We start from the raw sequence: 17,941 nt of genomic DNA, 5'->3' as shown, positions 1-17,941 counted from the left end.
CCTTCCTGGGCTCTCTGGCTGAGTGTACTAAAATTGGTTATGACGTAACTGGCATAGCCCATGACTTTGTTCTTTAAGAAGGGAGTAAAAAGGCGATGACAATGATACTGAAATGGAAGCCTTAACAATAACAGCAATTTCTGCTATCCACTTTCAGAGGTCATCGGTTAATATCTTTGAACAATCCATTTCACCTTTGTATCTTCTTCAGATTCCGGCCATCACCCTTACAGGCAATATAGTGTGGTCAGCCAATCAGTTTTTACTCAAGAGTCTCTCTCCTCACATCTCCCGTCTGCTGGACAAGAAATCACAGCAAGCAGTGGTGCATACATCGCAGATGTACTTGCAGATGAAGAGCCAAAATCTTATCAAGTGAGTAACATGTTAGTAACCAAAGTTTGTAGTATCTGATTCAAGTAAATGCACTTACTGTGTACGTTTCAGCAATCACTGTTGCCTTTGTCAACACTTGATGAGGAGTGACTGCAAATTACTGACAACCAACGCTAGAGGGATTTCCAGCGTGAAATCCATCTAGCGTGAAATGTCCCCTTTATTTTTGAACTGAACAATTGAGGTTATGAACATTGTGTACGCGCTTGATTAATATTTCCATTGTAATAAACGACGGTTCCTGCACTTTATTCAAAATCTCGGATTTTTACAAAACTACAGCACCTAAAGTCTTGATTTTTGCAGGGTATGTTAGTTTAATACAGTACATTACAATTGTGTAAAAACAGAATTTTGAAAAATGTTGAGGGCATTATCCTCAGCAAATGTTACAATATGGCTTTAAGGGAAGGGGTATGAACGTTTGGACAGTATTTATTGTGGGACATTCATTCATTCATTTCATTTCATTCGGCTGCGAAGCAGGCGACTACAAAGTTTCTCCATGTACTACGATCTGAAGCCAAAGTGGCAATGGCATCTGGTAGTAGAAAGTTGTCGAAATCCCCCCCCAACAGTTTTTGCACATAAGACAAGTAGGATGTTCTTTGCCTTCCAGGTCTTCTTTTACCATGTAATGGGGTGTAGAGAGCATATCTTCTGCATGGTTCATCTTCCTGCATCCTCAGGATATGTCCCAGGAATCGTAGTTGTCGTGATCTGACAGAGTTGATAAGAGGCACAGTGTTGGTGATGGCATAGACCCTTTCATTTCTAACATGGTCGGTGCGCTTGATGTTCAGCATTATCCTGTAACATGATGTACCAAAAGCGTTGATCTTATTTGCCATATCAGTAGATATCACCCAGGACTCACAGCCATAGAGCAATACTGTAACACAAGTGGTGTTAAACAGCTTGACTTTTGTTGCAACAGTGATTGTTGGACTTCTCCACAGATGCTCCAGTTTCCAAAATGCATACCAAGCAAGCGCCTTCCGTCCGGAGAGGTCACTGGTGCTAGAGCCCATCATGGAACCAAGATATTTAAAATCAGTGACATACTTGATGGGTTCTCCGTATACTTGGAGTGGTGGCTGAGGATTGCAGTTGATGGTCATGTACTCAGTTTTGGGAACACTGATGATGAGACCCAGGCTTTCTGCTGCAGCCGCTGTTCTGGTCAGCTGTGCCTGTGCCCAAGCCCGGATGGAAGATTCAAGCAAGGCAATATCATCAGCGAAATCCAAGTCGTTCAAAACCTTGGCAGGATAACGCATGGAGCGACGCGGGTGTGTTTCAACACCGCTGTTATTCCCCTCGGTAGCCATCGTCATCAAATAATCGATGAGAACAATGAATAGGAACATTAGGACATTAGAGCACATCAGACATATCGAATTGCATTCTGAATACGAAGAATGTCCTTCTGATATCAAATAATTTTGATTGTTTGAAATTACAATGTAATACACATTTTATGGCAAATCATTAAAATTGATATTTTTGATATTTAACAGTACTTGAAGTAAACTTTATAAATCTGATGATTTATACTTAAAGTGTATGTAGGTGGGATGAAAAGCAGACGATCAATTGAAAATTTTGACCTTTCGTATTGAAGATATGAATTTTTTTCCCAAAAAAAAAAAAAAAAAGGTCTTTTTGGGAAAAAATCCATGTCTTCAATATAAAAGGTCAAAATTTCAATTGATCTTCCGCCTTTCCTCCCAGCTACATACACTTTAAGAATATATCATTAGATTTATAAAATTTATTTCGAGGACTGTTATATATCAAAAATTTGAAAAATATCAAATTTTAATAATTTGTCATAAGATTTGTATTATATCGTGAATTTCAAGAAATGAAAATTATTTGATATCAGGAAGACATGTTTCGTATTCAGAATGCAATTTGATACGTCTGAGGTGCTCTTATGTCCCACAAAAAATACTGTTGAAACACCATTAACGCTCATTCTAGATCCCTTAAGCAAAGTACTTGATATTGTACTTTTTTTCTTTGTCACCCATACAAGAACTCTGGGAGCTGAATCTGACTGTGATGGCATATTGTAGTATATGTTGTCTCTAGGTGGGAAAAACCTCATATGTTCTTTTTGCCCTTGAACATGGATGAAGCAAACCATTCAATATAAAGTCCACACCTACAAGGCTTTATCCATTTTCAAGGGCCAAAAGTAAATATGAGGTGTTTCCTGCATGTACTTTTAACCCTTGAACATGGATGAAGCAACCTTGTCAATATAAAGTCTACACCTACAAGGCTTTATCCATGTTCAAGGGCCAAAAGTACATACAAAGTTTTTCCCGCCCAGTGACGATGTATGGAATGTGTGCTTCTTTAGCTGTTGCTAAATGGATTATATGGTGTGTTTGGGGTCACAGTGGTCTGCAAATTCATGTCAAGTGCGCTGAGGCTTGTGTTTTTATGACCATGCATAACACACTATAAATCACTTTGCTGTTTTTTATGCATGTCTAAATATGTTCATATTATTGGGCTATTCCATGTGAAATCCACACTACCCCTGTGGAAGATTTTGGAAATATCTTCCACAGGGGGAGTATGTTTTTCAAATGGAATTGGTCAGGGTTATTCATTTTGAAACCCATACTCCCCATGTGTTATGACCATGTGTACTCCCCATGTGTTATGACCATGTGTACCTATATCTTCCACAACTGGAGTGAGTATTTCAAATAGAAGTTACCCAATTATCTGTTGTATTCTAAACTCATACTCCCTCTGTGGAAGACTTTAGCTAAATCTTCCACAGGGGTAGTGTGAATTTTAAATGGAATAGCCCATTGTATCTCATGACCCTTGAATCCAATTACAATAATCCGAACCCTACACATTAATATGATTTTCTTTTAAATCAATTAATGTGTGTTGCTGTTTTTTACAGGGACGTTCAAGTATATTACATGCAGGTGTCGTCGTGGATGATACGAATGGAATCTAGCCTGACCCAAGCTAACACAGTTATAGAAGACTTAACCGCCAAGTGCACTCTGTTTATACATGTGAGTTAACTGGACTGGGATCGATTAATGCAATTAAAGGGCATTTTGGAAGTTTCTATAAATAATCTGAATTCAAATTGGTGAAAATTGTTCTATCTTTAGTCCATTGAAAAAAAAGAAAAGAAAACACTAGGTATATACTGTATTTATTCCATTAATTGCCCGTGTCACTTTAAGCGCTTACCCAGTGCCTTTACTAGGCAGGCTCACATCACACACTATTGGTGGCGCAATTCGTCCATAGGGAAGTGGAATGTGCATGTACGGTCCAAAAATTGCTTTTACTGCGGGACTTTAATGGGAAAAATCCACTAAAAATTAATTTTGACAACCAAAACCTAAGTGATGTTGACTTTTTTGGTACTGGCATAATTCTGGATTCATAAACTATCACATAGTGCAATCTATGTTCCACCAAGTCGACACTCTTTAAAGCGCAAACGTAATTTGTGCGTAAATCAAGACCATCCAAAACAGATTTCTTACAGTAAAGAATAGGAGGTCATCTGGGGTCACATACAGTATAGTGTACATTGTACATGTGCCTGCTGTCACAACTTCACACACAGAATTTTGGCCAATTTGGTGACAACTTCAAAAGTGTGTGCACTAGACCCATGAATGACCCCTTTTTGTTTAGATAATTTGATTCTCTTTCAAATGAAAGAACTTTCAGCTAAAAATATTAAACTTCAAAATTTTATGAACATCCCTACTTCAAACAAACTGTGATATTAGTTAATTAATTGTCCATGCAAATCTGAATCATGGTCTGAAACACATGACACACTGATGATGATAGATGAATATTTGGGCCTTTTTTACGTATTGTTGGCCTAAATGTAAAAAATAAGTGCACACCCAAATTGACTGTTAAGCGCCCTAGGTGGTTAATGGAACGAATACTGTACATCTTTTTTTTATCATTATATAAGGCTGTTATCCACAACTTTGTTGATTGTACACTTTTCATGCCTTGTCCACATGACCCTTGATGGCAAAAGTTTAATAATGAACTATTTTTGCTGATACTCAACTGCAACTTACAAAATGTTATGGACAGAAAATTTGAAGTTTGAATTATTTTCACTTTTATGCTTAACCCCTGAGCACTACCTGCTGAGCTAACATTGCCTCTGATTGGTCAATTCGTCGGTCGCAACACATAGTGGCGTAGAGTGATTTTTCAAGCTTTCCGTTTCACATAGTGGCGTACAGGTTTAGAGCTAGCTATTATCCTATAATAGTTATTTATTGTTTACTATTAACGATACAGTGTTATAGTTTGAACCTTAAACTTTAATTTCTATGGAATCGGGCCACTGAGAGATAACAGTGGATGAGTATCGACTCAGTTACTAGTAGCATATCCTGCAAAAACGTTTTGCTCGGAGACGTATTTTGTCCTTCACGTACGCCACTATATGTTGCGACCAACGAATTACATGATATCTTCACTTTAATCACCAATCAGAATGGAGCTTTGTAAATAATTCACCCAAATTTTTTGTGTGGTGAAATTATTCTAACATTGTTGCTGATTGGGCTAATTGATAATGAAAACGTCTTTTTGACCAATCGGCATGTAGTTCTCATGGGGTTAGCTATTCACATGATTGACATGTTGTGTTTTTTCTGTAGGGGCTAATCTTCGCCTACAACATCAGCAATTTAATACGGACTATCATGAATCTCCATGCTCATATGAACAAGCCTATGACCAAAACAGCTGTGCTAGCTCTCTGTAGACTAATAGAAATGTTAAAGGTAAAACAACTAATCCATGTAAAGTCCACACTCCCCCCATTGAAGATTTTGGAAATATCTTCCACAAAGGGGAGTATGAATTTCAAATGGAATGAACACATTAGACAGCTCTATTTGAAACTCACCTTTCTTCTGTGGAAGATTTCAGATTGAATCTTTCTCAGAGGGTGTATGTAATTCAAGTGGAATGGGTTATTCCATTTAAAGTCCAAACTACCCTGTGGAAGATTTAGCTAAAGTCTTCCACGGAGGGAGTTTGAGTTTTGAATAGAATAGACAATTTGGGTAACTTCTATTTGCAATACTCACTCCAGGTGTGGAAGATATAGGTAAAGCCATGATACAGGGGGCGTATGAGTTTCAAAATGATTAACTCTGAAATTACATTTGATAAACATACTCCCCCTATGGAACATATTTCCAAAATCTTCCACAGGGGTAGTGTGGATTTCACCTGAATAGCCCAATGTGTTGAGGTTTTTGCCCTTTTTCTCCAAAAAGTTGCCAAAACATCAAATTGTTTATTGCCACTTAGATCCAACTGAGATCTTAGATCCATTTGTCAAAACAGGATAATATCTTTTAATCGAAAATAATTAGTGCTGTTTTTTCCTGGAATCGGAAGTAGTCCACACTGTATAGCCAATGAATTTATTTTGACATGTAATGAAATTGGATATAACCATTATAGTCATTACATAGATCAATATTACACCAGCATAAAACAACTACTCCCCATTCCAGAAAAATACAGCACTCATTTTTTGTGATTAAAAAATTATTATCAAGTTCTGCCAAATGAAACATAGCTCAATCCTAATCATTCATTTAGTCCTAACTGGAGATAAAGAAAAGGTTCACTATTTTACTAATTTCTTGAAAAAAGAACCAAAACATGCATTTTCAGCATGTTTTCTGACAATCTAGTCACAAAAATCACAGACTTGTGTTACTTTAATAAATAATTGGTTATAAGAATGAAACATGTCTTTTCCAAAAATTAGAATGCATGAACTGAAATTAGTCTTAGTACAAGTCTTTGGGCTTGATTGTCACAGCATACAAAAAACACCCTAAAAATGCATGTTTTTGGCCCATATTTCCAAAAATTGAAATTTGACTTTTATCGCTAGTTAGGACTAACTAAAGGATTAGGATTTAGCTATGTTTCATGTGGCAAAACAAGATTTTTTTTAATTCAAAAAATGAATTCTATATTTTTCTGGAATAAGGAATAGTTGAAATTATATATACAAAAACAATTTTAAAAGTGTACAATGGTGAATGAAGCCTCTGGAAGATTCAAGCTCCCCAAATATCTAGGAGTAGTTTCCAAAATGACCTTGCAATTTGGGCTTAAAATTGTTAATATAATAACCATTCAGGAGGTAATTGATTCCACCTTTTGGGGGCAATTTTGTGAATATTTCTTGCTTAAAGCAAGATGAAGAAGAGAAGATCTTGGAATTGAAGATAATCATGTTTCTATATGATATTATGTGTAACAGTCTATAGAGCATACATTCCATCGTCGGACCATGCTGATAGCAGAGTCCATCACTCACATCATCCAGCATCTGCAATTCATGGCCTTAGCATCAGTCAACACAGCAAAGGTAAGAAAACAAAAGGTTTTAACCCCCTGAGCACTACCTGCTGATCTAACATTGCCTCTGATTGGTCAATTACATGATATTTTCACTTTAATCACCAATCAGAATGGAGCTTTGCAAATAATTCACCCCAATTTTTTTGCGTGGTGAAATTATTCTATCAGTGTTGCTGATTGGTCCAATTGATAATGAAAACTTCTTTTTGCATATCGGCAGGTAGTTCTCATGGAGTTAATTTATGTTGAAGGTTCAGGGATTAGTTATATGATTAGGGTTAGGATTTGTGGTCGAGGCACTATTCCAATGATGTTACAAAGATGGCTACATTATAATACCAACTATTGTGCCTGAACAGCCTATTTTTTAAATGCTTATGCACTGTTTACTTGTACAGAAAATTCCTTTCATGCCAAGTTTGTTTGTAAAGTTACAAAAGATATTGAAATGAACTCCATGTATTCAGGCTTATTAGGGGCCTATCATTTTCTTCGAGGGGGGGGTCCCAAATATACAGGGGTTGGGGGGGTTAAAAATTTTGGAAAGAAAAACAGGGGGTCATAAAATTTTTGATTGACTGATTTCAATACTATTTTAGCCTGTTTAGTGGGTAAGGTGTATGTGTGTGTGTGGGGGGGGTGGTGGTTCATAAAGTAGGCCAACCCATTATCCTGGGCAAGGTTCATGGTTCAATTTGTTTGACTTGTCTTAATTTTTAGTAGTACTGGAAAATGTCAAGCCTAAATTAAAAAATTCATGGTAGTGAAGTAATAATGTCACATTTTACCATTACTCTTAATTTCTTATCCACAGAAAAGAATCATATCTGACAAGAAGTACAGTGAGAAACGACTAGTAAGTCTTCTATTTCTTATTACTATTTGAATGGTTTTCGGGTATATACGAGTACTAAAAGACGATATTAGACATTGATATTAGACAGCGCACGCGTCATCACAGAACATGCTTATGTTGAGATTTGATGGTCATAGCGTGTTGTATACATCTGGGTCCGTAATACGTATACATGCAATGCATGCATGCAAGCGAAAATTCTAAACAAGTTTGTGATGGCTTCATTCATTTAAGATTGTAATGCTAACTTATTTTTTTTCTTGAACAATGCTACTACTGTATGCCATAATTTGCAGGATTTAAGAGGTGAGCCAAATCAAACCTTATTTTTAAACTAATTGTTGAAGGTTAAAGATAATAATATTCTACAACTTTGTGCAAAGTGTTCATTATGTAATTACAACTTTTTTCCTTCATTTCAGGATGCGTTATCGGCATTGGTACTGGTTGAAAATGCCCTCAATGGTCCATGTAAGTCCCAATTTGAATATTTCTAAGATTATGAAGGACGATATAACATTATGTTTATATTAAATAAATTGCAGCAAAGTCATATTTGCAATACTACCTTTTGTAACTAACACAGTATTGCATTACATTGTTTATAACAGTTTCTATTGCTGAGGCTTTTATAGGTAGTAAATCTGAACAAAGAGTCCAGACTCTGTCATGTTGCCCATTGAAGGGAAAATATTGGGCTATTCGAGTTGAAATCTATTCGAGTTGAAATCTATTCGAGTTGAAATCTATTCGAGTTGAAATCTATTCGAGTTGAAATCTATTCGAGTTGAAATCTATTCGAGTTGAAATCTATTCGAGTTGAAATCTATTCGAGTTGAAATCTATTCACCTTAATCTCCCACGTAGGGAGTGTGAATTATAAAATGTTACCTAAATATATATGTGACTCTATTTGTGACACGATCTGGTCCATGGGGGCCAAAGGAGGCATTTTTGACAATTGAGTTACTATAACTTGTACCAACATTAAGCTATCATATCGTCACCCCCATAACAAAACTGCCTAAGTCATTATTACATGCAAATTTCCCGCCGCATTCTTCATTAACTTGTGGAATACATCTCTTTTTATGCATTCCACAAGTTAATGAAGAATGCCGTTGGAAATTTGATTGATTACACTGCCCAACACAGTTTTTGGTGACTTTGGTTTGAGAGTTGTTTTTAGGTAATTTTGGGTCGCCGATTTCAAATATAGCATTAGTTTTTGCATATCACGTCAAATTTTCACTCTATGACTATAAATCATGTAGAAATATACAAGATTCCATGTGTTTCAGAGCTCCATTATGTGGTGCAAAGCATCATGGGAAGGTATGATTGTCTGCTATTTTAAAAGCTTAAAAGCTGTATTTATCAGTCATCATGTATCATGTACAATATTTTAAGACAAACATGGCAAAGGCAAAAAGTATAACTCATCCTGTCCTTGCTTATTAAACATATGTGTTCTAAATAGTAATTCATGAAATTTCACCATTTGTCATAGAAAAAACTTGACCTGATAGGGAAAAACTGATGCCATATTTGAAATCAGCGACCCCAAATTAGTTAAAAACAACTCTTAAATCCAAGTCACCAGAAAAAAAGTTAAATTTTGTTGGCCAGTGTTATTGGTTTATTACTCAGAAAATCAAAATTGCAAATGAGAAACATGTAATAATTACTCCACTATGTGTTGCGACCAACAAGATGATTTGCTTCATTAAAGGGGCATTTCGTGATCCACAGCCTCATCCCCCCAAAAAAAAAAAAAAAAAGTTGAGATTTTTACACCACTGGATACCTCTGGCTACATAATGTTTATGTACTAAATATTTCTTGCAGATTAATTCGTTTAGCAAAAATATCGCCAATTTGAATTTCGTTCTGGTGCACCAGAACGAAATTACAACACATTGTCTATGGAGCAGTGTAATACACATAATCATGCATAACTCGCAAACGCAAAAATCGGAATCAACTGAAATTTTGGAAATAAGCTTTTTCGTGGATATCTACTGAAAAATGCCATAAAAAGAGGATGCTAGGATCACGAAATCCTCCTTTAAGATTAAGTACACCATACCAATGCCATTTCAAGCTGTGACTTGATCAGCATACATTAAAGAAGTTTTTTTTATTATTATTATTATTTTGATACAGCCACAAAAGAAAGACGACTAGTGGCAAGCTTGGCTCTTTCTGTTGGCACCCAAATGGTAAGTGCGATAGTATCACTAGTAATCCCACCCAAGGTGCCTGCCTGCCATTATCATGTCAGGGGCATCAGTAGCCAGATTTTTTGGTCTGGGGGCAAAGCCAAAAAATACCCGGTTGCATCATTTTGTTTTGACTTGGTATTATTTGTGGGATATATACTTATACCAAGTTTTTTTAGAGAGACTTTTAGCTTCCAAAAAAGGACTTTATTGGGACAATATTCATGTGTATTGTGCAAAAGTTTGGTATTTTACACTATATTGGCCCATGATTGTGGTGAACTTAGGTGGTGAACAGGCTTCTTGCCCCGTTTCTTTTCCTTTGCCTTCCTAATTTTCTCTTTCAGTTTTCTCTGCTCCCACTGGCTACCAGGCTTTGAGTTTAAAAAGCCTGGTAGCCAGGTAGTATAATTGAGGAGTGTGATAAATAGCACTCCTCAAACTTGTGAGTGAGTGCTATTTTGTGAATGAGGAGTGTGATTATGCTTAAATGTGATGTACGCTTAAAGATCAAGGAGTGTGATAAATCACACTCCTTATGATCATTTAAGGAGTGCAGAGGAGTGTGATCGCACTCCTCAAAACTGAAAGTCTGGGCTACGCAACTGCATTATGTGGAATTCAGTCAATTCTTCAATAAAAAATAGCTCATCTCTTGTCACATCAAGTCGAATCTACACATTAGTTCACCTCAAGTTCAGAAGCGACGGCAATCCTTTTTTGCGATTACGCCTCAAGCATGCTGACAAATGGCCCTTAATTTCAATTATGTGCGCAGTATGTGAAACGGCGTCCACATTTGGAGGCGATTACACATGGGAGTGTGTATGTATGCATTAATGGGGACCAACAGAGAAACATCTCTGACTTCATTAACCTTTGTGCATCCACACCATTTCCAAATATTTGACCACTTAGAAATGACTGGCTCATAATCTTTATTTCCATCCTAATTATTTATTCTCATACAGAAAGCTTTCAAGGATGACGAGTTACTCTCCTTCAAAGCAGTGATGAACAAACTCACTCTTATTAGTGACCTTAGAGAACAGTAAGTGATTAGGGTATCAGGGGAATAAAAGACAAATTGGCTATGAAGTTGGGTATTAAAAAATGCCATAAGGCGACAAAAAACACACCACTCTGTTGTACGAGCGGATGGACTTGCCAAGTTGGTCAGGATTTTTTTAAAGTGAGCCCAGGTATGTGAATACTACCGGAATATTGCATGATGGGATACAGGGAAAAGGTCTATAATTATATGAATTGGAGGATATTGTTATTTGACTTTGAGGGTGGCAGAAAAGACAGGGCAAAAGAGAGAATGTACAAACACTCTGGGCCACAATGGCCTCATCCCTATGGCATAGTTCAATAACCTCAATTAAACAATCATAGTGCAAAATTTGACCTCAAGTTGGAAATAGTACCCACATTTTCAAAGGTCATTCAATGAATGTACAAATGTATTGCGGTTACAGAACTGTGCCCCTGATAGATAAGCATGTTGTGAATCCTAGTGAAACAGTAATATGAAGAGCAATGCAGGCATAGAGAAAGATGGGGAGATGAAGACAAACAAAGAATGAAGGAGCTACGGAAGATGGATGTAGTTATGAGTTTACCTTATTAAAGCCATAATGTGTGATTTGCTTCACAGCGACGCCCTCAATTTTACTCGGATTTCTACTTTTTGCATAATTATAATGCCCAGTGGTGTACTAAAATACCACGTAAAAGACTAAGCCTGAATGAAGTGCTTTAATAACAGAAAAATTTAACTCTTTATATTATAACCAGGGAGACCCGGTTTTATTCAGAGTTCACCGATCGAATGCTTGCTAACATGTCCCATGGATGTCAGCTTATGTGTACACATGTCGAGCGCGATGCTCAGTGCAGTATTACATATAATAATACAATCGGCGAGCGTAGTACACACATTGTAGGTGCTGGAATGAAATCGCAATTTTCTTTGTAATACTAATACCTCATTTGTTTGGCTCGAAATTAAAATGGGATAAAGTGATCAGTGAAAACAAACATTTGAATAGGAATCTATTCTTTATGCAAATCACACATTATTGCTAGTGACCATGAAGTGTAGACCATCAATGAATAAATGGTACACTTTTGTTTTTCCATTTCATACAGATTACGTGCAGCATGCAACTGTAGCTTCTTGTACTGGCATCGTGTTGTATTCCCACTCTACTTAGCTGATAGGTTTGAAAATGCTGTGGATGCACACAGGCTTCATGTAAGTATCCCATACACACAGGCTGCCTGTAAGTATCCCATGCACACAGGCTGCCTGTAAGTGTAAGTGACACAGGTATGTAGGAGTGTATGGATTTCGTTTGGAATAGCCCTATGTATAATCTTGCAAGGGCGTATTTTAAGCGTACATTGGCACAATGCACATTTACTTGTCTCTGATTAGCTGCGGAGGCGATCCACTTGGTGCTGCAAATCAAAACAGTTCTGTAAGGTGTTCTGTCAATTACTGCAAAGAAAGCATTTTGACTAAATATCTCATACTTTTTAATCTAGTGGCATTTTTCAAATTGTTTACTTTATTTTGATACACCCTGTAGTGTGGTAAGTGTCTGTTTATAGGCAATGGAGCCACATACGTCTGTTAAATGTGATAACCCTTCATTATGATTTTACCATTTATTTGGAGTTATTAGTTGATAGTTCATCAATAACAAGTATACGCTGGCGAAGTTACGTAATTAATCGGATTAACTACCATAGCAATAGGTACAAACAATTTTGAATATACCGCGCTGCACTACAAGCAGGTTGCACTCATCACCTGTCGTCAATCATATAATAGATTGAATACAATACCGCTCTTTTCAAAGAGACTAATCTTACAGGTGTAAGTGATTAGCATTTCTTTGACATCTATGGTTCAATGCAGAGGTACCGTAACGTAGTAGTGCAGCGCGATATAATCAAAAAATGTTTGTACCTATTGCTATGGTAGTTAATCCGATTATTACGTAACTTCGCCAGCGTATTGAAGCAACATCAATGGTCGATGCAGATGGAACAAATTATTGGTGTGGTGCCTTACAGAACTTAGGCCAAAAAATTGTTTGCTTGCCCTCGAATGAATTTTAAAAATTGGGTTGGTCAGGATTTCTTCTTTTTTTTTAATTTCTAGCTAACTCTACTGTTTGTATTAATTAAGGCTCAAAATATGTAAAATCAGGCAATTTTGGTGTCAAAATGAATAACCAACATTACAAAACATTGAATAACTGACATTACAAAACAACTTAAATGTTGAACACAAGCTCTAAAATACATTTTTTTTACATCTTCAGAATGCAAAAATTTGAAAAGAAAAAAAAGCTTTTTCAGAAATTTCCAAAAATTGGGTCGGTATTCTTTTGTACGTAAATAGAGAAAAAAAACTTGTTTCTGATTTCCAAAATTAGGGTTGGTCGGTTGATGGCAAGCAAACATTTTTTTTTAGGCCTTACCTTGATTCTTAAGGATTGTACTGTTATTATTATGTATAGTAATTTTGGTATTTTTGTAGTATATGTTTGGGGCCCTCGCTGACTGCGCCATGCCAATCAAAATGAGTCAACACATGGATTCCCCAGCAGACGTCCTGCAAGCATTTGATAAGGAAATCAATCAACAATTCAAAGAGGTGAGTGAGTTGCCATGGAAACGGGTCATTATTATCAACTAGTGTATGGGGTTTTATGTCCCTATGTTATAATCTGGACTGTTCATTGTCTGGAAGGCAGCATCTCAGGCCTCATCAATTTGTAATAATTTCAGTGACCCAGGGGTTCTCAAAATTTGATTTAAAAAAAGTATAAAAAATAAGTAAAAAATCATAATAATAAGCCTAATGTTTGCAAATATGGAACAGAAAGATCAGGTCTTACTGAAACATGTTGAATTTTTATATTGATTGGTTGCACCATGTGTTAAAGTTATTGGAGTTTTAAACTTTTTGGTGGATTTCAGAAGGTTGTGCGTCCTGTAAATATCATTTCTTATGGCTTCCTTATTCAATCTAAATGTTGTTAAAAGCCCAGAACTTCATCCCCTAGACCCCACACATTATTTTGATTTGATTGACCCCCAAAATTATCAATGTTTTCAGATTTGGCCCTAGTAAAAATATTGAGAACCGCCACACCAGCCCAGTTCATAAACCTTCAATTCAATTATAATACCTCATAATTTGACCTCAAGTTAAGGAGTATGAGTATGTTTAACCCCATGAGAACTACCTGCCTAATGTTCAAAAAGAAGTTTTCATTATTAGTTGGACCAATCAGCAACATTGTTAGAATAATTTCACCTCACAAACAAATTGGGGTGAATTATTTGCAAAGCTCCATTCTGATTGGTGATTAAAGTGAAGGTATCACGTAATTGACCAATCACAGGCAGTGTTAGATCGGCAGGTAGTGCTCAGGGGGTTAATGAATGTACAAGCATATTGTGGTTGATGAACTGCCCTGACAGATGAGTCCACATGGCATCTAATGGGATGACATTTTACTAGCACTCAGTTTCAATTTTCAAATGCCCCTACGACATAACACCACTGTTAGCCCTACTCATGTTATGTAACTAATTGGTGTCGTAAATCTACTAACCCATTAGGCTGTCATGTCAGTGTTTTTCTTAGTGTGAATAGTTAAACTCTGCATATGTGAATGATATATATATTTCTGTGCACTGACATCCATATGACATGTATTTTTTTAATGTTCACCACAGCATCTATTGGACCCACTTTGCAGAGGAGTAGAAACGGATCTGCGTCTTTCCATCCACACCCATCTCAAGCTGGACGAGCGTAATCCGTTCAAAGTCCCTCTACAGGACATCTCCCATTTCCTGAAGATGAAACCCATCCGCTTCTTTAGCTATTTCCTCGATATTAAAGGTAACTTCAGTTTTCTTTATAAATCGTATATGTGACCCATTCTGTCAAAACCAGGAACAAGTCGCATTTTTGACATTTCATGATTTGAATAGAAATATAAGCACTAGCCAATAAGCGTTAAAATGATACCAAAATTATGTAAATAGCATCAATACTTTTCAAGATATGGATAATTTTGTAAATGGTACCTTGATATTTTTCCAATGGGCCAATTAGTTTTCTGCCTTATACAGGACTGAATAGGGATTATCGAAGTTCTAATGTTATTTATTGATAAATAAACCTCTTTTTAATAAGTACTTTAAAGGATTGGAAAGTCCCACTTAGTCCCACAGTCAAATACCATGAAATTAAGAATTCCAAACATTTTTTTATTGGATTATGGGAATGTAATCTTTAAAGGCCTATAACTCAAAAACATGTCTGGCGACTTGTTCCAGGTCACATATTTCTCTGAGAGTTGTAGGCCATACTATGTCCACACTTATTTACACATAATCAGCAGAATAAATAAGTTAGCAGTTCATAAATCATAACCTTATACAGTCCAACCTCTGTTATCCGAACTGCTTTTATACGGATCTCTCTCCGAAAAATGTTTTTGAATGCTTTGAGAGATTGATTTCCTGCACTTAAAGAACTATGGCATAAAGCACTCATATACCAGCTTTCAGTGTTATTACCTCATTTTGAGTAACATTTTGCTGTCTCAATGTTAGCAGTTCAGACAATCAATGCAAAATTAATGCAAAATTACATTTAAATTAACCCCATGAGAACTACCTGCCGATTGGTCAAAATGAATAGTGTGTCCAATTTTGAACCAATCAAGGAGGGTATTAGTAAGGTCATCTGCAAATGCAAGTTTGACCATAAATAGTTTAAAGCCTAGTTATAATTGGCTCATTAATTGAAATGAGCATTTCAAATTATCAACCAATCAGAAAGACTGTTAGATGACCAGTAGTGTCCAGGGGATTAACTTACCCGGATTTTTCACTTATCCAGCCAATACTACAATCAACGAAAAAATTCTTGGAACGCTTGCGTGTAAATAACAGAAAACTGTCACCCCTCTCCCCCATGCAATGTTAAGAAATACCAAAGTCTTCAGCGGTTTCCCAATGTGTTCCAACATTGATTGATGGGGAGAGGGGAAAGGTATAACATTGTTGACAGTCATGCTTGTTCCTAGGCAAAATATACATCATTTCCATGATCATATGAAATTCTGCACGGAATTTTGACAGAGTGTACCAAGCGTTCCAAGGACTTTTTTCGTAGATTGTAGGTCTCATCATGGCCGGATAAAATAGGTTGGACTGTAGTCCAAAGTTAGGGTTGATTTGGAAAATGAAGGTGACTATAATAACCACAAGGTTGTTTCCTTTATGGATATTCCGTAACAAACCTGTTTAGTCTGTTGATAAATATGACATATGGAATAGACCTACCATGATTAATAAGGCTAATTTTAACACATTAAGGTGGTACTACACCCCTGATAAATTTTGTGACTAAATTTGCATTTTTCTCAAAAAATAACTACATACTGGTAACAAAAGTTATGTATATTTTTGGGTCAAGGAATCCAATTACTTCGCTGAAATTTCAGTGATTCAACACAAGTGGTTCATTATATATGTTAAGAAATGAGGTACATTCTAGCGGTACCTCTTTTCTTATCATAAATAATGTACCACTTGTCTTGAGTCACTGAAATTCCAGTGTAGTAACTGGATTCCTTGTCCCTATAATATACATAACTTTTGTTACCAGTGTGTTATTATTTTTTGAGAAAAATGCAAAAATAGTCACAAACTTATCAATTGTAGATAATCTAAAAACTGTTTATAATAATTCATGGTTAAATTTTATTAAAAAAAACATCAGACTAAACTTTGAACTTACTGTCAATTCAAATTATGTTACATATTAAAATGTGAGCATAGATCTACTTTTTGTAAATTAAGAATTATTGTCATAAATTAAGGATTGAAATGGATAGATATGTTTGACCAAAATTGCCTACAGAACGGATAATCTGCCAATATTGTGATCTCAATGAAATTGAGGACAAATTTCACTTCACTATGAAATGTTCCTTATATAACGATATCCGTAATAGATTTGTGACCATCCACCACAACTGAGCCCAGATGTCACCAGTGCCACTATTGAGATATGCTCCATTAAACTTAACAATAAACAATAGGAAGGAAACAAAGGATTTATTGACTATTTTATTGATTTTTCACTACTTAAATGTCAAGTACTATAGACATGATATACATCATTTTAAAGCTAATTTCAAGCAGAATAATTTGGTTGAATATCTCAAAAATGATGATTGGCGACTTCAGGGCTCAGTTGTGCTGGATGGTCACATTTATGACGTTAATAGATGATATTTTTGATACAAACAATTCAAATAATGTGTGCCAATGATTTTGACACCACCAATGCAGTTGCCAATTTCATATATACTGATAATAGGCCTATGCCTAGTTATTATATTCTTTATAGTTGTAAATTTTTATTGTTCTTGTACTTTGTTTGTATACTTATTTTTATCCGTTGTTTGACCATATCTTGTTGTAAGATGAATGTCAATGAAATCTGAATCTAATCTAATCTGTTGACAGCATATCAAATTGTACTGTTTTTTCCCCCAACACAGAGTATGTAACTCATTATCTAGACAAGACCTTCTACAACTTGAACACAGTAGCCCTTCACGATTGGAAGACGTATGCAGAGATGAGGAACTTAGCCGCACAGAAATATGGACTCCAGATGACCGAAGCTCATCTTCCTACTCAAACGCTAGAGCAGGTATTGGGTTATTCTATTTGAAATCCATGCTACATCTGTTTGGAAGATATCTTCCACAGAGGGAGTATGAATTTCAAATGGAATTAACACATTAGACAGGTCCCTTTGGATTTCATACACCCTCCAGAGATGCCGATTTTTTACAAATTTGGGGGAAAAATCGGCAAAAAAATTTTGTATTTAAAAGGACCCTGGCTGCGGGCGCTGCGCTCCCAGTCGCTATGCTTTCTATGGCTTGCAATTGTCTGTATTATTTTCAGAATTGGCAAG

At 36.1% G+C, this 17,941-nt stretch overlaps 1 protein-coding gene across 1 annotated transcript in view; it reads left to right on the top strand.

Moving 5' to 3' along the window:
• The window catches only part of LOC140159342 (WASH complex subunit 4-like), a 63,530-nt gene that overhangs the window by 22,661 nt on the left and 22,928 nt on the right, over positions 1-17,941 (top strand). The window contains exons 13-24 of the mRNA XM_072182789.1: positions 212-375; positions 3,332-3,449; positions 5,091-5,216; positions 6,725-6,832; positions 7,640-7,681; positions 8,104-8,152; positions 9,848-9,903; positions 10,875-10,954; positions 12,058-12,163; positions 13,460-13,576; positions 14,668-14,836; positions 17,517-17,671. Coding sequence (XP_072038890.1) covers positions 212-375; positions 3,332-3,449; positions 5,091-5,216; positions 6,725-6,832; positions 7,640-7,681; positions 8,104-8,152; positions 9,848-9,903; positions 10,875-10,954; positions 12,058-12,163; positions 13,460-13,576; positions 14,668-14,836; positions 17,517-17,671 — 1,290 coding nt within the window. The remainder of the gene's footprint in view (positions 1-211; positions 376-3,331; positions 3,450-5,090; positions 5,217-6,724; positions 6,833-7,639; positions 7,682-8,103; positions 8,153-9,847; positions 9,904-10,874; positions 10,955-12,057; positions 12,164-13,459; positions 13,577-14,667; positions 14,837-17,516; positions 17,672-17,941) is intronic.

This window comes from Amphiura filiformis, chromosome 8 (assembly GCF_039555335.1).
Source record: "Amphiura filiformis chromosome 8, Afil_fr2py, whole genome shotgun sequence".
Lineage (NCBI taxonomy): Eukaryota > Metazoa > Echinodermata > Ophiuroidea > Amphilepidida > Amphiuridae > Amphiura > Amphiura filiformis.
Note: the sequence above shows the minus strand (reverse complement) of the source record. Positions and strands in the feature narration are given on the sequence as shown.